Source organism: Pseudophryne corroboree, chromosome 4, assembly GCF_028390025.1.
Source record: "Pseudophryne corroboree isolate aPseCor3 chromosome 4, aPseCor3.hap2, whole genome shotgun sequence".
Classification (NCBI taxonomy): Eukaryota; Metazoa; Chordata; class Amphibia; order Anura; family Myobatrachidae; genus Pseudophryne; species Pseudophryne corroboree.
In genome coordinates, this window is record NC_086447.1 from 766,755,274 (window position 1) to 766,777,192 (window position 21,919).

The 21,919-nt window shown below is 44.5% G+C and overlaps 1 protein-coding gene across 1 annotated transcript; it reads right to left on the minus strand.

Annotated features, from left to right (window-relative positions):
• Positions 1 to 964: 964 nt before the first annotated feature.
• Positions 965 to 9,897, minus strand: LOC134910996 (uncharacterized). The gene is made up of 3 exons (XM_063919387.1): positions 9,875 to 9,897; positions 6,652 to 7,587; positions 965 to 1,014 (listed from the first exon to the last, which is right to left on the minus strand). Exons 2-3 carry the CDS (start codon positions 7,571 to 7,573, stop codon positions 965 to 967), a joined length of 972 nt encoding a protein of 323 aa, XP_063775457.1. The 5' UTR covers positions 7,574 to 7,587; positions 9,875 to 9,897.
• Positions 9,898 to 21,919: the final 12,022 nt, after the last annotated feature.

Consider the following 21,919-nt stretch of genomic DNA (forward strand, 5'->3'; position numbering starts at 1 on the left):
TTCACATTGATTCGGGGGAGGAAGAGGAGCCAGATTATAGTAAGTACAGTAGGATTTTCTCAAGCCCATTCTTAAAAGTATTGACCAAGTCCACTTTTATTACTTTTCAGGCAGGGAATTCCAAACATGTACTGTACAGTATTTCCCTCACTGTGAAGACCCCTTTTCGCCTCTGTGCGAAATCGCCTCTACTTCAACAAGAGTTACTGTGCACGTGTCCTCTGTGTCCATCTTATCAAAAACAGTTCCTGTGTATTGTCCCCTTACTGTATACAGTATATTTGTAAAGGTTAATCATGTCCCCTCTTAATCTCCTCTTTTCCAATGTAAACATGCCTAGCCTGCCTTTCCTTGTATTCCATCTTCTCAATCCACTTCATCACTTTGGTCGCCCGCCTCTAAACCTTTTGTAGTTCCACGATATCCATTTTGTATTATGGTGCCCAAAATTGTGCATCCGACCCACCCTCCACTAGCCTAACCCTCCAATCATACTCTGAATCCACACTCTGCATTCTGAATGTCGGGATCCAGACAGCAGGTCTTTTAAATACAGTACTGTATGTCCCCTACCGCTGGACAGTCATTCTGCTCCTACTGTATTATGAATATATCTCTGCCTCCTGTAGCACTGTACTACTGTGCAATTTTGTAGTAACTGTACTCTACTGTATTTTGTTTATAATATTTTTTTATTTTCCACTCAGTAATTATTGACAGTGATGAGGAAGGGGAGAAAAAGCCCTCTCCCCAACTTGGTAAGTAAACTAAAGTATTGTACTGTACTGTACATTGTGTTAAACCAATGGGTTGGGTTTGCATGACCAGCAGTCAGGATTCTAGCGGTTAGGTGTAAAGTAGTGTATTTCCTGGAATGAACCTTTTTTTTCTCATTAATGTTTTTTCATAGTTCCTACACTGGAACAGGCCGCCGAGGAGGATGATGAATACGATGAGGCGGCATTTAGTGGTAAGAATTATCACTGACATTGATTTGATTCCACCAGAGTAGCACTTTTCATCAGATTTTTCTGGAAAATGCGTAGAAATCGGATAAAAATTGCACAAATCGGAATAGTGGATGGGGGACTTTAGATGATTGTTTTTGTTTGAACTGGTGATATTGCCCATACAGTAGCAACCAATCACATTCCACATTAACATTTATCTACAGTAGTTACACTTACAGACGATAATGCAGTACAGTAGGTAATATTTGTAATTGTCAGAGAAGTATCTTCATATACTGTAGTTAGAATTCTCATATTTGCCACTACAAATTACCACTACAGTAACTGCTAAATATTTTAAGTGTACTGTACAATATGCACATACAGTACAGTACTGTACAGTATGCATAATTCAAAGCAAAAAAGAGTTGCTACCTTAGTCTAGTCATAATCACCGGCATACGGGCCACTCACAAATTTTCTGATGGTCTCGGTGGGGTCCCTTGGAATCACCATGCCTGTCACAAGCATACCTTTTTTTTACCCACCTGTCACTAGGCCTGGACACTAGTTTACTATTACTATACTTTTTACTGTATACTGTATCTTATAATATTCTTCTCTTTTACCCACAGACGACGAGCCAGAATACCATTTTGGTAAATAAATATACTGTACAGTAGCAATAGTTGGTACTGCAATTACAGTATTTTTTTTCTCCAACATTACTTTAAGTCCAACTGATATGACTAACTGTATTTTATCTTTTTACAGTCCGTCGCCAACCAGTGGAGGAGACACCTGGTAATAAAATAGAAATACATAATGCACTGTACTGTATTCTAACTTACTGTAACATGTATAACACTGAGCTGATCATCTTCACACCCTCTGACATAACCTTACAGTACAAACTGTACTTTCTCTCCTTTTTCACCCTCTTCACTACACAAATGCATGCTGCGTTTCCTGACTACTGATATAATAGTGTGTAGAGCGTAGCGAGGCACCGTGCCCACCGCGTGGCGAGCGAAGCAAGCATGCAAGGGGCTGCTTTCCGCTCGCCGCCCCTGTCGGGATTGTGTGGTCGGGATTCCGGCATCTGTATTTTGACTGCCGGGATCCCGTCCAGCGGGATTACGTACTGATCTCCAGTCTGAGCCTGCCCTAGGCATAGGCATACTTGCCAAATGCCCAGGGGCACAAGCAGCTTCTGCTGATTAATATGATATGCAGCATGCCTACAGTATATTCTGTGCATACAAAATGCATTACTAATGTGCAGCATTATGTGTATACAGTACTTTGTTGTGTAACATATACTGTAGCAAGGGCACTACTGTGTGGTCTAATGTGAACAAAGAGCAATATGATGTGATGCAATGTGAATAAGTGGGAATACTTTGAGGAGTAATGTGGTACTATCATATGATGTAACGAGAAAAAGAGACACTATTGCATGATATGTTGTGAATAAAGTTGCAGTACTGTGTGGCGTCATTTCAGATTGGGGAATTACTGTGTGGCCATGCCCCTTCCCAGCAAGAACATGCACCGTTTTGGGATGCACACCGAATGTGCACACTGTTGCTATTTTAAACATACAGTACAGTAAGTTGGAGGAGCACCAAAATGAGGACTGCTATGGTTGAGGGGTGATGGTGCTGGGAAAGGGGTACAGGCTCAGAGGCGGAAATAGCATCTGTGCAAGGGGGCAGCATCCAAAAACTTGACTAGGGAATCATATTATTTATGGCTGGCTCTGAGTACAGTCCACTATTATGGATAGTACTCCCTACAACACCACCTACAGTACTGTAACCCTCTTTTTTCTGAAGCGGTCATGAAATGTCATGACTGCTAATACATACAGTAAATGTCTACAGTATTTGTACTGTGGTGTTTTATTCCTTTGACAATTTGTTTATGACCTATTGAAGCTAAACTCTTGTACAGTACTTTATATTTTGAATACCAGCAATACAGTATAATACTGTACCTACAGTATACAGTAATAATTGTTTACTATTTGAATGTGACTAAATGTTTTTTTTTCTCCAATATAGTGCCAATTATTTATGGGGGCCCCAGACAGGGGCAAGATAGGTGGGCTGGCCCAGAAGCGGGCAGGCAGCAGCCCACTTATACAAGAGGTAAACTAAAGCAATGTTTAAATTACCTCGACAGCATACAGTAGTGTTTGATTTACTGTACTGACAATACAGTACTGTACATTGTAAATAACAATATTGTCTAATATAGAGTAAAGTACTGTATTGCCATTACTACACTGTAAAGTATTCAGTATTTGTTTTGTAATACTGTCCTTTTTTTTCCACAGAACAGTTGCAGCGTGCCATCCAGCTCCTGCGGGTGGTGGTCCACCTCTTAGTGGACCACTTTTTTAATTTTTTATTAAGATTAATTTAATTTTATTTAATAAAAATTTTTGTTCTTGTACTCCATTGTATAGTATCTTTTTCTACTGTATAAGATAGGCATACTGTACACCATACAATTATCTGGCAGATAATCTGCAAGATCTGGCTGTTTGTAATGAAATTCTCTCCTAATTTAGCTGTGGTGTACAGTACCTCCTGAGTGTGCTGGGGTGCTTTCTGGCCAGTTTGGGGTGATTTGGAGCAAGTTTGGTCGGCCATCTGGCCGACATGTGCTGTCGACTGTTTGGCAAACATGTGTTTTCACTCCAGCATGTGTGTGTCAGGCATTTTGTGTGTGTCAGGCATTTTGTGTGTGTCAGGCATTTTGTGTGTGTCAGCCATTTTATGTGTGTCAGCCATTTTATGTGTGTCAGCCATTGCTGTGTGGTTCCACAAATGTTAGCGTGTCAAAGTGCTGACCACTGACACCACTATTTCACTTTGTACCGCATGCCTTTTGTGGAACCACACAGCCCAGCATGACTTATTGCTGGGCTGTGTGGTTCCACAAATTTTCTTGGAAAACAAATGAACATGAGTGTCTTTACTTTAATACTTTTTTTTTTTTTTCCCCACAGATATCTATATACACAAGAAAAGAATGTAACGAAGAACAAACTACTTTTTTGTTTTAATTAACTTTCAAACTTTATTTAAAAAAAAAACACCTTTTTTTTCTTCAATAAACTTTTAAAAATAGAAGTTTCCTGTGGTTTTTATTAAAATATGAAATGCAAGATGCCTAACCAAGTTGTTTTACATACAGTATACCACTCTTAATTGAATTCCCATCATACAGTAGTACTAATTTATACAGTACAGGAAGTTGGGAATACAAACATTGGAAACCACGTCATGTTTATTTTAAGAAACACTTTATTTACGGACAAAATCATTTGGAACATGTAACATCACACATACTGTACTGTATTGTAATAAAGCCAACATCACACATACTGTACGGTACTTTAATCAAAAGGTAACAGCACAAATACAGTAACAATATCAACTTTAACATTTTTATAATTTATTTTTTTGTGGTGGTGGTGCGGGGTAATGGTTTTTGTACTTTATTTTTAGGTTTTGCTTTTTTGAATTATTTTTCGTTTTTGTCTTTTGCTTTTTAACACTGTCGCATACGGACACCAGAATAGAGGACTGACAACAGCAGCCCCTGGATGGAAACGCAGCCCAAGGCCCCAGATGGACACAGCACAATGGACTCGGCTGCTACTGGATAGATACAGCAGCGCCCAAAAAATCAACAGGAATAAAAGGGGCAACTTGTAACAGGCCCTTACATTACCAGGAATGTGGTGAGCCAAGTTCATGCACTCCCCTTTGAGTAACCAAGCTGCTCCAAGTGGATTCAGCACAGTGCATGCAGCCCCAGAAAATGTACAGGTCATACAGGTACATTGACACAATTTTTTAGCTTCAGCTGTGTGAAGCTGATGTGCTGAAGCTAGGAGGTAGGTAATGATCTGGTTTCATCATAGTCGAGCTTCCAAGTCATTTTCCTCTTCGTTCTCAGCACAGAGTTTATGGTATCCCTTATCTTCCTCTTTTCTGGATCACCAATCCTCACGCGGCGTTCACACCTAGCCATGATGTCATGTACCAGATTTTTGGGCAGCGGAAGTTTGCCCTTGGAACCATCAAAGTTCACACGATTGGCCCACGTCAAGTATTTGTCGTACCGTACATGGTGCTGGAACAGAGAATATGCATATTTCTGAATATGTCCATTTGAAGCTCTGTACAGATGGTCGTCCAGGGAAGTTGAGATGACAGCCAGGGCAATATTGTTCAGAGAGCCTCCGAATGTATTGCGAAGTGGCCTGTGAGCAGGTGTGCTGGTCATCATTGGTGTTCCTGGCAACAGCACACTTGAATCCAGGCCTCTGCGGTCGTCCAGCCCTCTGCGGTCGTCCAGGCCTCCTCTGCGGTCCTCCAGGCCTCCTCTGCGGTCCTCCAGGCCTCCTCTGCGGTCCTCCAGGCCTCCTCTGCGGTCCTCCAGGCCTCCTCTGCGGTCCTCCAGGTCTCTTCTGCGGTCCTCCAGGTCTCTTCTGCGGTCCTCCAGGCCTCCTCTGCGGTCGTCCAAGTCGCTGACTTCGTCCAGTCCGCTGCTGTGGTCCAGGCCTCCTCTGCGGTCCTCCAGGCCTCCTCTGCGGTCCTCCAGGCCTCCTCTGCGGTCCTCCAGGCCTCCTCTGCGGTCCTCCAGGTCTCTTCTGCGGTCCTCCAGGTCTCTTCTGCGGTCCTCCAGGCCTCCTCTGCGGTCCTCCAGGTTTCCTCTGCGGTCCTCCAGGCCTCCTCTGCGGTCCTCCAGGCCTCCTCTGCGGTCCTCCAGGCCTCCTCTGCGGTCCTCCAGGTCTCTTCTGCGGTCCTCCAGGTCTCTTCTGCGGTCCTCCAGGCCTCCTCTGCGGTCGTCCAAGTCGCTGACTTCGTCCAGTCCGCTGCTGTGGTCCAGGCCTCCTCTGCGGTCCTCCAGGCCTCCTCTGCGGTCCTCCAGGCCTCCTCTGCGGTCCTCCAGGCCTCCTCTGCGGTCCTCCAGGTCTCTTCTGCGGTCCTCCAGGTCTCTTCTGCGGTCCTCCAGGCCTCCTCTGCGGTCCTCCAGGCCTCCTCTGCGGTCCTCCAGGTTTCCTCTGCGGTCCTCCAGGCCTCTGTGGTCGTCCAGGCCTCCTCTGCAGTCGTCCAGGCCTCCTCTGCGGTCGCCCAAGTCGCTGACTTCGTCCAGTCCGCTGCTGTTGTCCAGGCCTCTGCGGTCCTCCAGGTCTCTTCTGCGGTCCTCCAGGCCTCCTCTGCGGTCGTCCAAGTCGCTGACTTCGTCCAGTCCGCTGCTGCGGTCCCCAGGCCTCCTCTACGGTCGTCCAGGCCTCCTCTGCGGTCGTCCAGGCCTCCTCTGCGGTCGTCCAGGCCTCCTCTGCGGTCCTCCAGGCCTCCTCTGCGGTCCTCCAGGCCTCCTCTGCGGTCCTCCAGGCCTCTGTGGTCGTCCAGGCCTCCTCTGCAGTCGTCCAGGCCTCCTCTGTGGTCGCCCAAGTCGCTGACTTCGTCCAGTCCGCTGCTGTGGTCCAGGCCTCTGCGGTCCTCCAGGTCTCTTCTGCGGTCCTCCAGGCCTCCTCTGCGGTCGTCCAAGTCGCTGACTTCGTCCAGTCCGCTGCTGCGGTCCCCCAGGCCTCCTCTACGGTCGTCCAGGCCTCCTCTGCGGTCGTCCAGGCCTCCTCTGCGGTCGTCCAGGCCTCCTCTGCGGTCCTCCAGGCCTCCTCTGCGGTCCTCCAGGCCTCCTCTGCGGTCGTCCAAGTCGCTGACTTCGTCCAGTCCGCTGCTGCGGTCCCCCAGGCCTCCTCTACGGTCGTCCAGGCCTCCTCTGCGGTCGTCCAGGCCTCCTCTGCGGTCGTCCAGGCCTCCTCTGCGGTCCTCCAGGCCTCCTCTGCGGTCCTCCAGGCCTCCTCTGTGGTCGTCCATGCCGCTGACTTCGTCCAGTCCGCTGCGGTCCTCCAGGCCTCCTCTGCGGTCCTCCAGGCCTCCTCTGCGGTCCTCCAGGCCTCGGTCGTCCAGGCCGCTGACTTGAACCGCTTGGTGGTGTGTTGCAATGATGGTGCGGCAAACTCCAACTTGCCATTCTTCCCTCGTTTGTTCAATGACTTTCTTCATGGCTTCTACCATCTGTTCCTTTATGCCTTCTTTAAGGCCAGCCACATCGGTCTGCAGCTGATTGACCTGTCCACCAACTTCTGACTCCATATTGGTCACCTTACTGAGTAGCTCCTTTAGTAAAACAGGACAGGTACACTGGCAGTCCTGCACTTTGGTGTTCACATCTGTGAAATGCAACCTTCTTCGTGGTGAATGTGTCATGTCTTCTTGTCCAGGGGTGGCTACATGGTCCAAAAAAGAAGCTTCCTGATGCAGCGTGTTTGTCACGTCCTCTAGCACCGGTATTTCCAGATTCATTGGCTGAACACTGTGATCTGCAGGAGATGGAACAATTACATCATTTGCCACACCACATATCAGCTCCAACGTATTATTCTTTGCCTTGGCATTTTTTCGTGGTTTCACCACATTTTCTTTCTGAGCCGCCTTGGCAGTTTTCTTCTTCTTTTGTGGGACTACTGCAGCAAGTTTCGGTGCCACTGATGGGTGGGTTTTGGCACTCCCGTAAAATCTGGTAGTCTGCATTCTTTGTCTTTTGTCTAAAAATATAAAAACCACAATAAGAAAACATGTAAAGCACAGCATGCTAAAAATAGCAAACAACTGTACATTTTCAAATAAAGTGCACAACAGTAAAGTGCAAATACTGTACAGTATTTGCCTTTTTTCCCTGTGCCTCCCAACAAGAACCTCTGCAGGAGGGACAGAATGCTCTGTTACGGACTTCAGTTTAAATATACAGTATGATTACCATCACCTGTGCGAACAACTATACTGTACAGTAGTTACTGTATTTGATAAGATAGGTGTTTCACCACAAGTGATAGCAATCATTCAGTACTACTGCACATACCTGTAGTACACCGGGATAAGCAAGGTCTATGTACATTACGTTATACCGAGCTGGATCGCTTAGCAACCTGACAAAATGGCCACCGACCGTGAACTCCCAGCACGTGGCAGCGCTTGGATATGGAGTGAGATACAGTATGGTACAGTCCAGGGGCAATGCTGAAGGAGCGTCACAATCCCCTAGCTCAATTACTAGAGCCATCTTAACAGCAGTGTGGGCCCCTGGACACAGCAATGCACTGGGGCCCCTACCCACTCACCAGCGGAAGGGGTGGGGGGAGCTATCAGCGGCAGCTTTGATGCTCCGCGGGGGATAGGGGGGGTTCTATCTTTCGCTCAGTATGTACAGTAGGACCTGGAGAAATAATTTCTGCTAATTATTCCTTTACTGCACAGATGGGGCAGGAAGGAGAACACTAAACTGTAGAAGGGGGCATTGTGCTGAATGAAGGGGCCCTGGTACATGACTTCCAGGGTGGTAGGGGGTGTTTAATACACAGGGGAGGAGTGGATAATGGAGTGGGCTTAATATTAGTGTTATGGACTGCAATTAGTTTCCTGTATGAAACAGATACAGTACAGTAAATAACCCTCCTTGGAAGTGCATGGGCCCTGTGAGACTTACAGTAGTGTACAGCATAAGGGTCGACTGACATGATGTACAAGCATTACATACAGTACATGTCAGTACTGTATGTAAATTCTTCAATTATTGCCTAACAACAATGCTGCTTACTGTATATTAAATACTGTAGGCCTAGAAATGTGCATCTCAATATAGTAGTTAAAAACACAGGGGCCTATGTGGATAAGCGAGTTCTATGCACACTAAAAATGGCCACCGACCGTGAACCCCCAGCACGTGGCAGCGCTCGGATATGTAGTGAGATACAATATGGCATACATTTCACAGTTCAGGGGGCAATGCTGAAGGAGCGTCACAATCCCCTAGCTCAATTACATTGGGATAAGCGAGGTCTATGCACATTACGGTATACCGAGCTGGATCGCTTAGCAACCTGACAAAATGGCCGCCGACCGTGAACTCCCAGCACGTGGCAGCGCTCGGATATGTAGTGAGATACAATATGGCATACATTTCACAGTTCAGGGGGCAATGCTGAAGGAGCGTCACAATCCCCTAGCTCAATTACATTGGGATAAGCGAGGTCTATGCACATTACGGTATACCGAGCTGGATCGCTTAGCAACCTGACAAAATGGCCGCCGACCGTGAACTCCCAGCACGTGGCAGCGCTCGGATATGGAGTGAGATACAATATGGCATACATTTCACAGTTCAGGGGGCAATGCTGAAGGAGCGTCACAATCCCCTAGCTCAATTACATTGGGATAAGCGAGGTCTATGCACATTACGGTATACCGAGCTGGATCGCTTAGCAACCTGACAAAATGGCCGCCGACCGTGAACTCCCAGCACGTGGCAGCGCTCGGATATGTAGTGAGATACAATATGGCATACATTTCACAGTTCAGGGGGCAATGCTGAAGGAGCGTCACAATCCCCTAGCTCAATTACATTGGGATAAGCGAGGTCTATGCACATTACGGTATACCGAGCTGGATCGCTTAGCAACCTGACAAAATGGCCGCCGACCGTGAACTCCCAGCACGTGGCAGCGCTCGGATATGTAGTGAGATACAATATGGCATACATTTCACAGTTCAGGGGGCAATGCTGAAGGAGCGTCACAATCCCCTAGCTCAATTACATTGGGATAAGCGAGGTCTATGCACATTACGGTATACCGAGCTGGATCGCTTAGCAACCTGACAAAATGGCCGCCGACCGTGAACTCCCAGCACGTGGCAGCGCTCGGATATGGAGTGAGAGATGGTATACATTTTAAAATACACCGGGATAAGTTGTATAGGCCATGGAGCAATGCACAGGGACATTCATCATTTACGTACAGTATATAAATAATTGTAAACCGTAAATGAAAGAATTACCGGTCAAATACTGTATGACGAAACTGTGTCAAAGAGCTGGAACAGTATGGCCTGTGAAGAAGTTTTCGAAGGCAGAAACGGAGAGCAAATTATCAGGAGATTTCTGAAAGGTCGGAGAAGATCCACACAGCAAGTCTGCCTACGAGGAAACAGATTTGCAAAGTGGGTAGCGGGCGGTGACTGAGACGCTCTTTTATTCACATTCAAAAGTACAGTATGCTCTGTGATTGGTGTAAGGATGAATGCGCCTATATTGGCACCAATCACAGCGGTAAGAATTCCTTTTGTGTGAATGTGAATAAAAGAGCGTCTCAGTCACCGCCCCGCTACCCACTTTGCAAAGCTGTTTCCTCGTAAGCAGACTTGCTGTGTGGATCTTCTCCGACCTTTCAGAAATCTCCTGATAATTTGCTCTCCGTTTCTGCCTTCGAAAACTTCTTCACAGGCCATACTGTTCCAGCTCATTGACACAGTTTCGTCATACAGTATTTGACCGGTAATTCTTTCATTTACGGTTTACAATTATTTATATACTGTACGTAAATGATGAATGTCCCTGTGCATTGCTCCATGGCCTATACAACTTATCCCGGTGTATTTTAAAATGTATACCATCTCTCACTCCATATCCGAGCGCTGCCACGTGCTGGGAGTTCACGGTCGGCGGCCATTTTGTCAGGTTGCTAAGCGATCCAGCTCGGTATACCGTAATGTGCATACAGTAGACCTCGCTTATCCCAGTGTAATTGAGCTAGGGGATTGTGACGCTCCTTCAGCATTGCCCCCTGGAGTGTGAAATGTATGCCATACTGTATCTCACTACATATCCGAGCGCTGCCACGTGCTGGGAGTTCACGGTCGGCGGCCATGTTGTCAGGTTGCTAAGCGATCCAGCTCGGTATACCGTAATGTGCATACAGTAGACCTCGCTTATCCCAGTGTAATTGAGCTAGGGGATTGTGACGCTCCTTCAGCATTGCCCCCTGAACTGTGAAATGTATGCCATACTGTATCTCACTACATATCCGAGCGCTGCCACGTGCTGGGAGTTCACGGTCGGCGGCCATGTTGTCAGGTTGCTAAGCGATCCAGCTCGGTATACCGTAATGTGCATACAGTAGACCTCGCTTATCCCAGTGTAATTGAGCTAGGGGATTGTGACGCTCCTTCAGCATTGCCCCCTGAACTGTGAAATGTATGCCATACTGTATCTCACTACATATCCGAGCGCTGCCACGTGCTGGGAGTTCACGGTCGGCGGCCATGTTGTCAGGTTGCTAAGCGATCCAGCTCGGTATACCGTAATGTGCATAGACCGCGCTTATCCCAATGTAATTGAGCTAGGGGATTGTGACGCTCCTTCAGCATTGCCCCCTGGAGTGTGAAATGTATGCCATACTGTATCTCACTACATATCCGAGCGCTGCCACGTGCTGGGAGTTCACGGTCGGCGGCCATGTTGTCAGGTTGCTAAGCGATCCAGCTCGGTATACCGTAATGTGCATACAGTAGACCTCGCTTATCCCAGTGTAATTGAGCTAGGGGATTGTGACGCTCCTTCAGCATTGCCCCCTGGAGTGTGAAATGTATGCCATACTGTATCTCACTACATATCCGAGCGCTGCCACGTGCTGGGGGTTCACGGTCGGTGGCCATTTTTAGTGTGCATAGAACTCGCTTATCCACATAGGCCCCTGTGTTTTTAACTACTATATTGAGATGCACATTTCTAGGCCTACAGTATTTAATATACAGTAAGCAGCATTGTTGTTAGGCAATAATTGAAGAATTTACATACAGTACTGACATGTACTGTATGTAATGCTTGTACATCATGTCAGTCGACCCTTATGCTGTACACTACTGTAAGTCTCACAGGGCCCATGCACTTCCAAGGAGGGTTATTTACTGTACTGTATCTGTTTCATACAGGAAACTAATTGCAGTCCATAACACTGAAGTTGTATTTTCAGTACTGTACAGTATACAATACTTAAATTTGAACATCAGGTACTGGATAGTAAACATGTACTGTACAGTATTAACTTCTATCATAAAACTCTTATGCATTTTCAGATGTGTAAATTTTAGACTACAGTATTCACAAATGTTTTCTCTCCATACAGGAATTATAGTTGGACAACATGCCAGTAACTATCAACAAAACGATGAGCAAGATAATCGCCAACATGAAAAAAGAAAATAAAACCATCAAAGAGATCCATGCATGGCTCAAGGAAAGTGGCATTATAGTCACTTTAGAAACGGTGCGCTATCATGCATTCGAGAGAACAACGCCCAGATTTGTATTTCCTACAAAATGCACATGGTACGTACTGTACACTACTGTAATGTTTAAATGACTTGCTTTATACCATAAACAATTTTTTTGAAATAAAATAAAAACTTCATCAATTGTAACTGTGATTGTGCTGTTCATGAATTCATATTTTTCATACTGTATTGTACTGTAGGAGAGTGCAACAAATTGTGGAGGAACTAACTCGTGAGGATGATGAGCGTACTGCTCTGCAAATAAAACGAATTCTCCATTCCAAGTATGACCTGGACATATCGGCCACCAGCATCAGAAGGATGCGACGGCAAATGGGATGGACCTTTGGCGCAACAAGGTAAAATACTGAAAGCAGTATAAACCATACAGTAAATGCACTGTTAATAATCCCTTGATACTGTACGTGATATAATAATGCCATAAATCATTATACAGAGTGTGTACTTTATACTATATACAGTATGTGTGTGTGTATATACTGTATATATTCTATCCCAAAAGAGATACCTACTGTATAGGCACTCAGAGACAGCAATGAAGCATTGCCGGCTTATTGTGATGATTACATACTGTATACTGTGTGTGTGTGTTTGTGTGTATGTACAGTATGTATATATATATTACTCTGTATGTAACTTAATGTACTGTATGTACAGTTTAATGTATACAGTAGGTATATAATACAGTATACTGCACATACAGTCTACTGTATATACAGTAATCTGTAAATCTGTAATTTCATAACTGTATCTGATTTCATTATTTTTGGCTCTTCACAGGATATCTCCAATGATAAGAGATGTGAATAAAGAAAAGAGAGTGGAACAGGCACGGCGATGGATTGAGAGTGGTGAAACATTTGATGATGTCATTTTCACAGATGAATCGTCTGTTGCCCTTGAGCGGTTCTCCAGAATGTCATTCAGGAAACGTAACCATATCTCTTAAAAACCACGCCCAAAGCATCCATTGAAAGTCCATGTATGGGGAGGCATATCACGATTAGGAGCTGGTCCCCTATTATTTTTCGAAGGTACAGTACTATACTTTATTCTGTGCCTGTGTTCTGTAAAAATACATGTTGTACTGTAGAGTACGTGTAACTGCACAATAAAAGGAGTTGCTTATTAATGAACAACATTTTTTGATTTCTGTAGGAATCATGGATAAGAAATTTTTCCAAGAAACAATAGTAGAGAAATGTATGGTGCCATTTGTGAATAAATATTACCCAACTCACCATAGGATATTCCAAGACAATGATCCTAAACACTCCGCCTCAGCCAAATTTATGGAAGAGAAAGGTATGAATTGGGAACGCACACCACCAGAGTGAGTATTCTTTCAACAGTGTACAAGTAAAATTTTGGATAGCACTCTAGTACTGTAAAAAAAAATTTTGTTTAATAAACAGTACAATATTGTATGTTTAATTTTCTCTATTTACTGTAATGTAATTAATTTTTTCTATACGCTTTTTTTTTATTTTTATATAGATCACCAGACATGAACCCAATCGAATTAGTGTGGGCTCAATTGAAGAGGTACGTTAGGAGTGTTGCAAAGCCAACAACAAAACAGCAACTGGTGGATGGGATAAAGAAATTTTGGCTAGAAGTACTCACACCTGAACATTGTAATAATTATATAAATCACCTGTATAAAGTATTACCTGTTGTAGTTGAAAGAAATGGTCAAGCCACAAATATGTAGTTCTGTATTTTCTGTTTAAAATTTTAAATTGGTGCATTATTAAAAAAAATGATAAAATTGCCTTTGTCTGATTATTGCATAAACTAATGTAGAATATTATACAGTAGTAATGTTATTGATGTGTACTGTATGAACAGTTATTTTCAGTTTTATAAGTCCTGAATAAGAGTACTGTACATTTTGATCAGTGCAGTACATGGAATCGGATGTTGTAATACTTTATTTTTACATTAATATTGATGTTTTTCCAATAAATATTCAATTTTACAGTATGGTACGGTACAGTACATGAGGGTACCTGTACAGTATGATACGTCATTATGGGGGAGAAATACTGTATCCACTAAATGTACAGTAAAATGTTTTTTTCTTATTACAAACACACAAATGCATCTCAGATGGAAATATGCTATACACAGCAGACAGCTTATGGTGACAGAACTTCCCTACTGTATCCCCACCCATAGTCGTGGTATATTTTAGATTGCCTAATGAGACACTCCTGCAGCATTGCCAATGATTCATGTAAAACCTGTGTGCAAACAGTATCTGTATTGAATGCAAAGTACAGTAAGAGTACAGTATACAGTATTATCAGAGCCAAACCTGACCAACATGATGCCCTAGGCTAGATTTTGGCTGATGCCCTCTTGCACAGATGCTACGTAGTTCCGCCTCTAACCCTGCACCCCTTTCCCAGCACCATCACCCATTTTGGCGCTCCTACCCCCTATAATCTAAATAAGAACAATGTGCACATTTAGTGCCAGCCCAAAACAGTGTACAGTATGTTCTTGCTGGGAAGGGGCATGGTAACACAATAATACCCGAAGATGAAATGACACAACACAGTACTGCAACTTTATTCACATTATATCATGCAGTGGTGTCTCTTATTCTCATGACATCATATCATAGTACCACATTACTCCTAACAGTAATGCCCCTTATTCACATTACACCCCACCACATTCATCTTTATTTACATTAGACCACAGGTTCTCAAACTCAGTCCTCAGGACCCCACACAGTGCAGGTTTTGCAGGTCTCACAGAATCACAAGTGAAAAAATTAGCTCCACCTACTGTATGGACCTTCTAAAATGTGTCAGTTAGTAATGAATACATCTGTGCACTTGCTGGTTTACCTGCAAAACATGCACTGTGTGGGGTCCTGAGGACCAAGTTTGAGAACCACTGCATTAGACCATGCAGTAGTGCCCTTTCCTTATGTTACACCAGAAAATATTGTAGTACACCTTATACACATACAGTACAGTAATGCCACACATTAGTAATGCATTTCATATTTAAATTTTCTGATTTAATTTCATAGAGCCGCAGTCACTCACAGAATATAGGCATGTACTGTAGCATCTCATTTTATTCTGCAGAAGCTGATTATTCCCGTTTGGCTAGTTTGCCGCCTCTGTACAGTATATCACAATAGAAAAAAGTTATAGTGTCAGTGAAAAAAGCACCTCATGACAGATACTGTACACAAGCTCATGTCTAAATACTGTATACTGTAAGCAGTGACATTAAGGGGTACAGTACTGTATATGCAATTGCAGTCGAATTCCGGCAGGAATACGGAAAAAATGGACACGGGATCCCCCATCTTTTTAGAACCAGCACCGGGCTCTGCGCCTGGTCCTGGTGCAAAAAATAAGGGGGACAAAAAAAGCGTAGGGGTTCCCCATATTTTTTGAATCAGCACTGGGCTCCACTAGCTGGACAGATAATGCACAGCCGGGGGAGACTTTTATACCGGTCCCTGCGGCCATGGAATTAAATACCCAACTAGTCACACCTGGCCGGAGTACCCTGGAGGAGTGGGGGCCCCTTAAATCAAGGGGACCCCCCTCCAGCCACTCGATTATCTCTATCACCCCTGTGTATTGTAGCTAGGGGATTGTGACGCTCCTTCAGCATTGCCCCGTAGCCTGCAAAATCTGTGCTGTTATTTGCTCCATAGCTGAGTGCCTCCTAGGAGCTACTGTAGGAGTCACAGGCGGTAGCCATTTCAATTGAGTCTGCCCTGCTATAGAATTGTACAGGTATGTGTACATTACCGTACGGTGCATAGAACCTTTACAGTAGAAACTCTCCTGCAGCTTTGGCCTGCTTTACTGTATGTACTGTAAAACTTGTGTTTTGTCAGTTTGCTATGCGACCGAGCCCGGTGTAACGTACAGTACTGTAATGTGCATAGACCTCGCTTACAGTATCTCTGTGTATTTTGGCTAGGGGATTGTGACGCTCCTTCAGCATCGCCCCGTAGCCTGCACAGCTTATGCCATTTCTCATTCCATACCCAACTGCTGCCTGCCACGAGGTGGGGGTTCAGGAGGTGGGGGTTCATGGGCAGTGGTCGTTTTGACAGTGTGCTATGCGATTGAGTCTGGTGTACCGTAATACTGTATGCAATCCTACAGTAGCTTATCCCTCCCCTGTGTATTTTGGCTAGGGGATTGTGACGCTCCTTCAGCATTGCCCCATAACCTGCACAAGGGTTCAGGGGCGGCGGCCATTTTGCCAGTGTGCTACAGTATGTCATCGAGTCCGGTGTACCATAATATGCATACTGTGTATTTTAGCTAGGGGATTGTGACGCTCCTTCAGCATTGCCCCATAGTTTGTACAATCTGGACTATTACTTGCTCCGTAGCCTAGGGCCTCTGTGGGGCAAGGAGTCATAGGTGGTAGCCATTTCTATTCAGTCTGCCCAGCTACAGAATTGTATGTGTACTGTGTACGGAGCATAGAACCTTAACCTGCATAGAACCTGCACATTATGGTACACCGGACTCGATCGCATAGAACCGCTCATGCAGCTACTGTATGCCCTGGTTTACAGTATGTGAATAAAAAAAATAATAAAGTGTCTGAAAAAAACTACAGTAACATGCATTCGTACTTAAGGAATCGAACCCTGGACTCTGAGTATAGGAAGCGAAACACTTCACCACTTCGCCGCAGACAAATGTATAAATCCGTTGGTTTTGATTATGCTGTAATGGCTACGGGATTAGGACGATAACATACTGTAGAAAATTCCTAATCTTGAGAGGCAATAGTGAACTTGTAACACACATCCATTTGCGACAGTGTACACTACTGGTTTTACAGTACTGTGTTTTGTCTGCGGGACTTGGACGCTCACATACAGTATTCATAAAGTATTGTAGATGGATCATATACTGTATGCTGTACTACTGTATTTGCGTCGGTGTCGTACTGTATATACAGTACTGTATTAAATAATGCAGCGTAATGAGTACAGTATTTACTGTATGCAGCGTAATGAGACGCCTTAGTAAAGTAGTCCTTATTATGTATGTCAGTATTGTATTTTACGGGAGACCACACGCATGCGCAGTGGTGATTGTAAAAAGCGACATCTGGTGGCTGATCGCAGGTATTACACGTAAAGGTAACGCCAAACGTCAAATGTCTGTCTCCGTGCGATTAGATAGCCTCTCTGTGGCTAGGCGCGCCTCGCTACGCCACAGTACGCTGCGTATGGTCGAACGGGACAAACGCCGCGGCCACTCAAGATAAAGGTGGCTACATCTGTAGGCATGGCACAGCAGTGGCAGAAAGAAGGGCAGATATAAAAAAAGACCCCAAACAGCACATGATGCAAAGACGAAAAAAAAGGTGCACCGAGGTTGCTGTAGGCCTAAGCTAAGCGACACAACCACCTGGCCCATCTAGTAGTGTCACGCAGTGGCTGAATGTCGAGAGTGGACCGCAATTGTTCGATCCACTGACAGCATCTCCAGCATTCTCCAGTCACTTTTAAAAAAATCTGCAATTGTTGGACTTACATGGCAGTTCCCCAGGACTAATACAGCAGTACCCCTGGACTCATACGGCAGTGTCAGACAGGATGGCACTTTTCAAAAACTAGGCCCCAAACAGCACCTCATGCTAAGATGTCGAAGAGGTGCAATGAGGTAGCTGTATGACTAAGCCAAGCGACACAAACAATTCCTACTGGAATTATACGTCCAAATCACTGGAATTAAATGGCAAAATCACTGTAATTATACGTCCAAATCACTGTAATTAAATGGCAAGATCACTGTAATTAATAATTATAAATCACTGGAATTAATTGGCAAGATCACTGTAATTAATAATTATAAATCCCTGAAATTAATTGGCAAAATCACTGTAATTATACATCCAAATCACTGGAATTAAATGGCAAAATCTTGCTATCACCTGCCTAGTGAAGTGGAATCTAGATGTGATTTGTTACCGGGGACACAATACCTCCATCAATTGTCTAAATCCCACTGCACTAATGGCGGATACCGGACGCATGTCTACCGCCAACATAAGTGTCAAGGCCTCAGTTATGAGGGCTTCCATCGTCATGTGAAGCTGAACCACTAGTCATGAACATAGGCCAGGACCTCAGCCGTTGCTTGCAACTCCATGTCGTAAATGGCATATTGGCAAGTTTACGTTTCTCCTCAGACGATTTAAATTTCTTTTTTTGGTTCTTTTTACTGAACTTTGGCTTTTTGGATTTTACATGCCCTCTACTATCACATTGGGCATCGGCCTTGGCAGACGACGTTGATGGCATTTCATCATCTATGTCATGGCTAGTGGCAGCAGCTTCAACATTAGGAGGAAGTGGTTCTTATTGATCTTTCCCTATTTTATACTCTAAATTTTTATTCTCCATTATTTTTTGGGAGTTATATGAGACAATATGCGGCACAGGAATGACTGGAATGACTGATGAGACAGGACACTACCACTGGTCTGATGCAGCACAACATGTTGTTGTTATAATTATTATACTGCAGCAGTGGACATATAGCAGCAGCGTATATCGTCACTGGAATTACTGATGAGACAGGACACTACCACTGGTCTGATGCAGCACAACAGGTTGTTGTTATAATTATTATACTGCAGCAGTGGACATAAAGCAGCAGCATATATCATCACTGGAATTACTGTTGACACAGGACACTACCACTAATCTGATGCAGCACAACACGTTGTTGTTATAATTATTATACTGCAGCAGTGGACATATAGCAGCAGCGTATATCGTCACTGGAATGACTGATGAGACAGGACACTACCACTGGTCTGCACAACACAGCACCACTTTATACAGCTACACTGGATATATAGCAGCAGAGAACACCAACACTGTGACTGGCTGGACTGATGCAGCACAATACACTGACTACACAGGACTGATCTGCACAACACAGCACCACTTTATACAGCTACACTGGATATATGGCAGCAGAGAACACCAACACTGTGACTGCCTGGACTGATGCAGCACAATACACTGAGTGACTACACTGGACTGGACTGAGCAGCACAACACTTGCCACCCCACTTTCCCACCCCCACACAGACACTGAACACTGAGGACACGTCCTCTCTATACACTCTCTGAGACTGGAGTGAAAATGGCCACGACGCGCGGCTCCTTGTATGGAATCCAAATCTTGCAAGAATCCTACAGCGGGATGATGACGTTTTGCCGCGTTCGGGTTTCCGATAGAGATGAGCGGCTTCGGTTTCTCTGAAACCGAACCCGCACGAACTTCATGTTTTTTTCACGGGTCCGAGCAGACTCGGATCCTCCCGCCTTGCTCGGTTAACCCGAGCGCGCCCGAACGTCATCATGACGCTGTCGGATTCTCGCGAGACTCGGATTCTATATAAGGAGCCGCGCGTCGCCGCCATTTTCACACGTGCATTGAGATTGATAGGGAGAGGACGTGGCTGGCGTCCTCTCCATTAGAAATTAGATTAGAAGAGAGAGAGAGATTGTGCAGAGTCAGACAGAGTTTACCACAGTGACCAGTGCAGTTGTTGTTAGTTAACTTTTATTTATTTTAATATAATATATCCGTTCTCTGCTATATCCGTTCTCTGCCTGAAAAAAAACGATACACAGCAGCAGCCAGTCACACAGTGTGACTCAGTCTGTGTGCACTCAGCTCAGCCCAGTGTGCTGCACATCAATGTATAAAAGGCAAAGCTTATAATAATTGTGGGGGAGACTGGGGAGCACTGCAGGTTGTTATAGCAGGAGCCCCCAGGAGTACATAATATTATATTAATTTAAAATTAAACAGTGCACACTTATGCTGCAGGAGTGCCACTGCCAGTGTGACTAGTGGTGACCAGTGCCTGACCACCAGTATAGTAGTATATTGTTGTATGTATTGTATACTATCTCTTTATCAACCAGTCTATATTAGCAGCAGACACAGTACAGTGCGGTAGTTCACGGCTGTGGCTACCTCTGTGTCGGCAGTCGGAACTCGGCAGGCAGTCCGTCCATCCATAATTGTATTACAATATATACCACCTAACCGTGGTATTTTTTTTTCTTTCTTTATACCGTCGTCATAGTGTCATACTAGTTGTTACGAGTATACTACTATCTCTTTATCAACCAGTGTACAGTGCGGTAGTTCACGGCTGTGGCTACCTCTGTGTCGGCAGTCGGCAGGCAGTCCGTCCATCCATAATTGTATTATTATTATAATATATACCACCTAACCGTGGTTTTTTTTTCATTCTTTATACCGTCATAGTGTCATACTAGTTGTTACGAGTATACTACTATCTCTTTATCAACCAGTGTACAGTGCGGTAGTTCACGGCTGTGGCTACCTCTGTGTCGGCAGTCGGCAGGCAGTCCGTCCATCCATAATTGTATTATTATTATAATATATACCACCTAACCGTGGTTTTTTTTCATTCTTTATACCGTCGTCATAGTGTCATACTAGTTGTTACGAGTATACTACTATCTCTTTATCAACCAGTGTACAGTGCGGTAGTTCACGGCTGTGGCTACCTCTGTGTCGGCAGTCGGCAGGCAGTCCGTCCATCCATAATTGTATTATTATTATAATATATACCACCTAACCGTGGTTTTTTTTTCATTCTTTATACCGTCGTCATAGTGTCATACTAGTTGTTACAAGTATACTACTATCTCTTTATCAACCAGTGTACAGTGCGGTAGTTCACGGCTGTGGCTACCTCTGTGTCGGCAGTCGGCAGGCAGTCCGTCCATCCATAATTGTATTATTATTATAATATATACCACCTAACTGTGGTATTTTTTTTTCTTTCTTTATACCGTCGTCATAGTGTCATACTAGTTGTTACGAGTATACTACTATCTCTTTATCAACCAGTGTACAGTGCGGTAGTTCACGGCTGTGGCTACCTCTGTGTCGGCAGTCGGCAGGCAGTCCGTCCATCCATAATTGTATTATTATTATAATATATACCACCTAACTGTGGTATTTTTTTTTCTTTCTTTATACCGTCGTCATAGTGTCATACTAGTTGTTACGAGTATACTACTATCTCTTTATCAACCAGTGTACAGTGCGGTAGTTCACGGCTGTGGCTACCTCTGTGTCGGCAGTCGGCAGGCAGTCCGTCCATCCATAATTGTATTATTATTATAATATATACCACCTAACCGTGTTTTTTTTTTCATTCTTTATACCGTCGTCATAGTGTCATACTAGTTGTTACGAGTATACTACTATCTCTTTATCAACCAGTGTACAGTGCGGTAGTTCACGGCTGTGGCTACCTCTGTGTCGGCAGTCGGCAGGCAGTCCGTCCATCCATAATTGTATTATTATTATAATATATACCACCTAACTGTGGTATTTTTTTTTCTTTCTTTATACCGTCGTCATAGTGTCATACTAGTTGTTACGAGTATACTACTATCTCTTTATCAACCAGTGTACAGTGCGGTAGTTCACGGCTGTGGCTACCTCTGTGTCGGCAGTCGGCAGGCAGTCCGTCCATCCATAATTGTATTATTATTATAATATATACCACCTAACCGTGGTTTTTTTTTCATTCTTTATACCGTCGTCATAGTGTCATACTAGTTGTTACGAGTATACTACTATCTCTTTATCAACCAGTGTACAGTGCGGTAGTTCACGGCTGTGGCTACCTCTGTGTCGGCAGTCGGCAGGCAGTCCGTCCATCCATAAT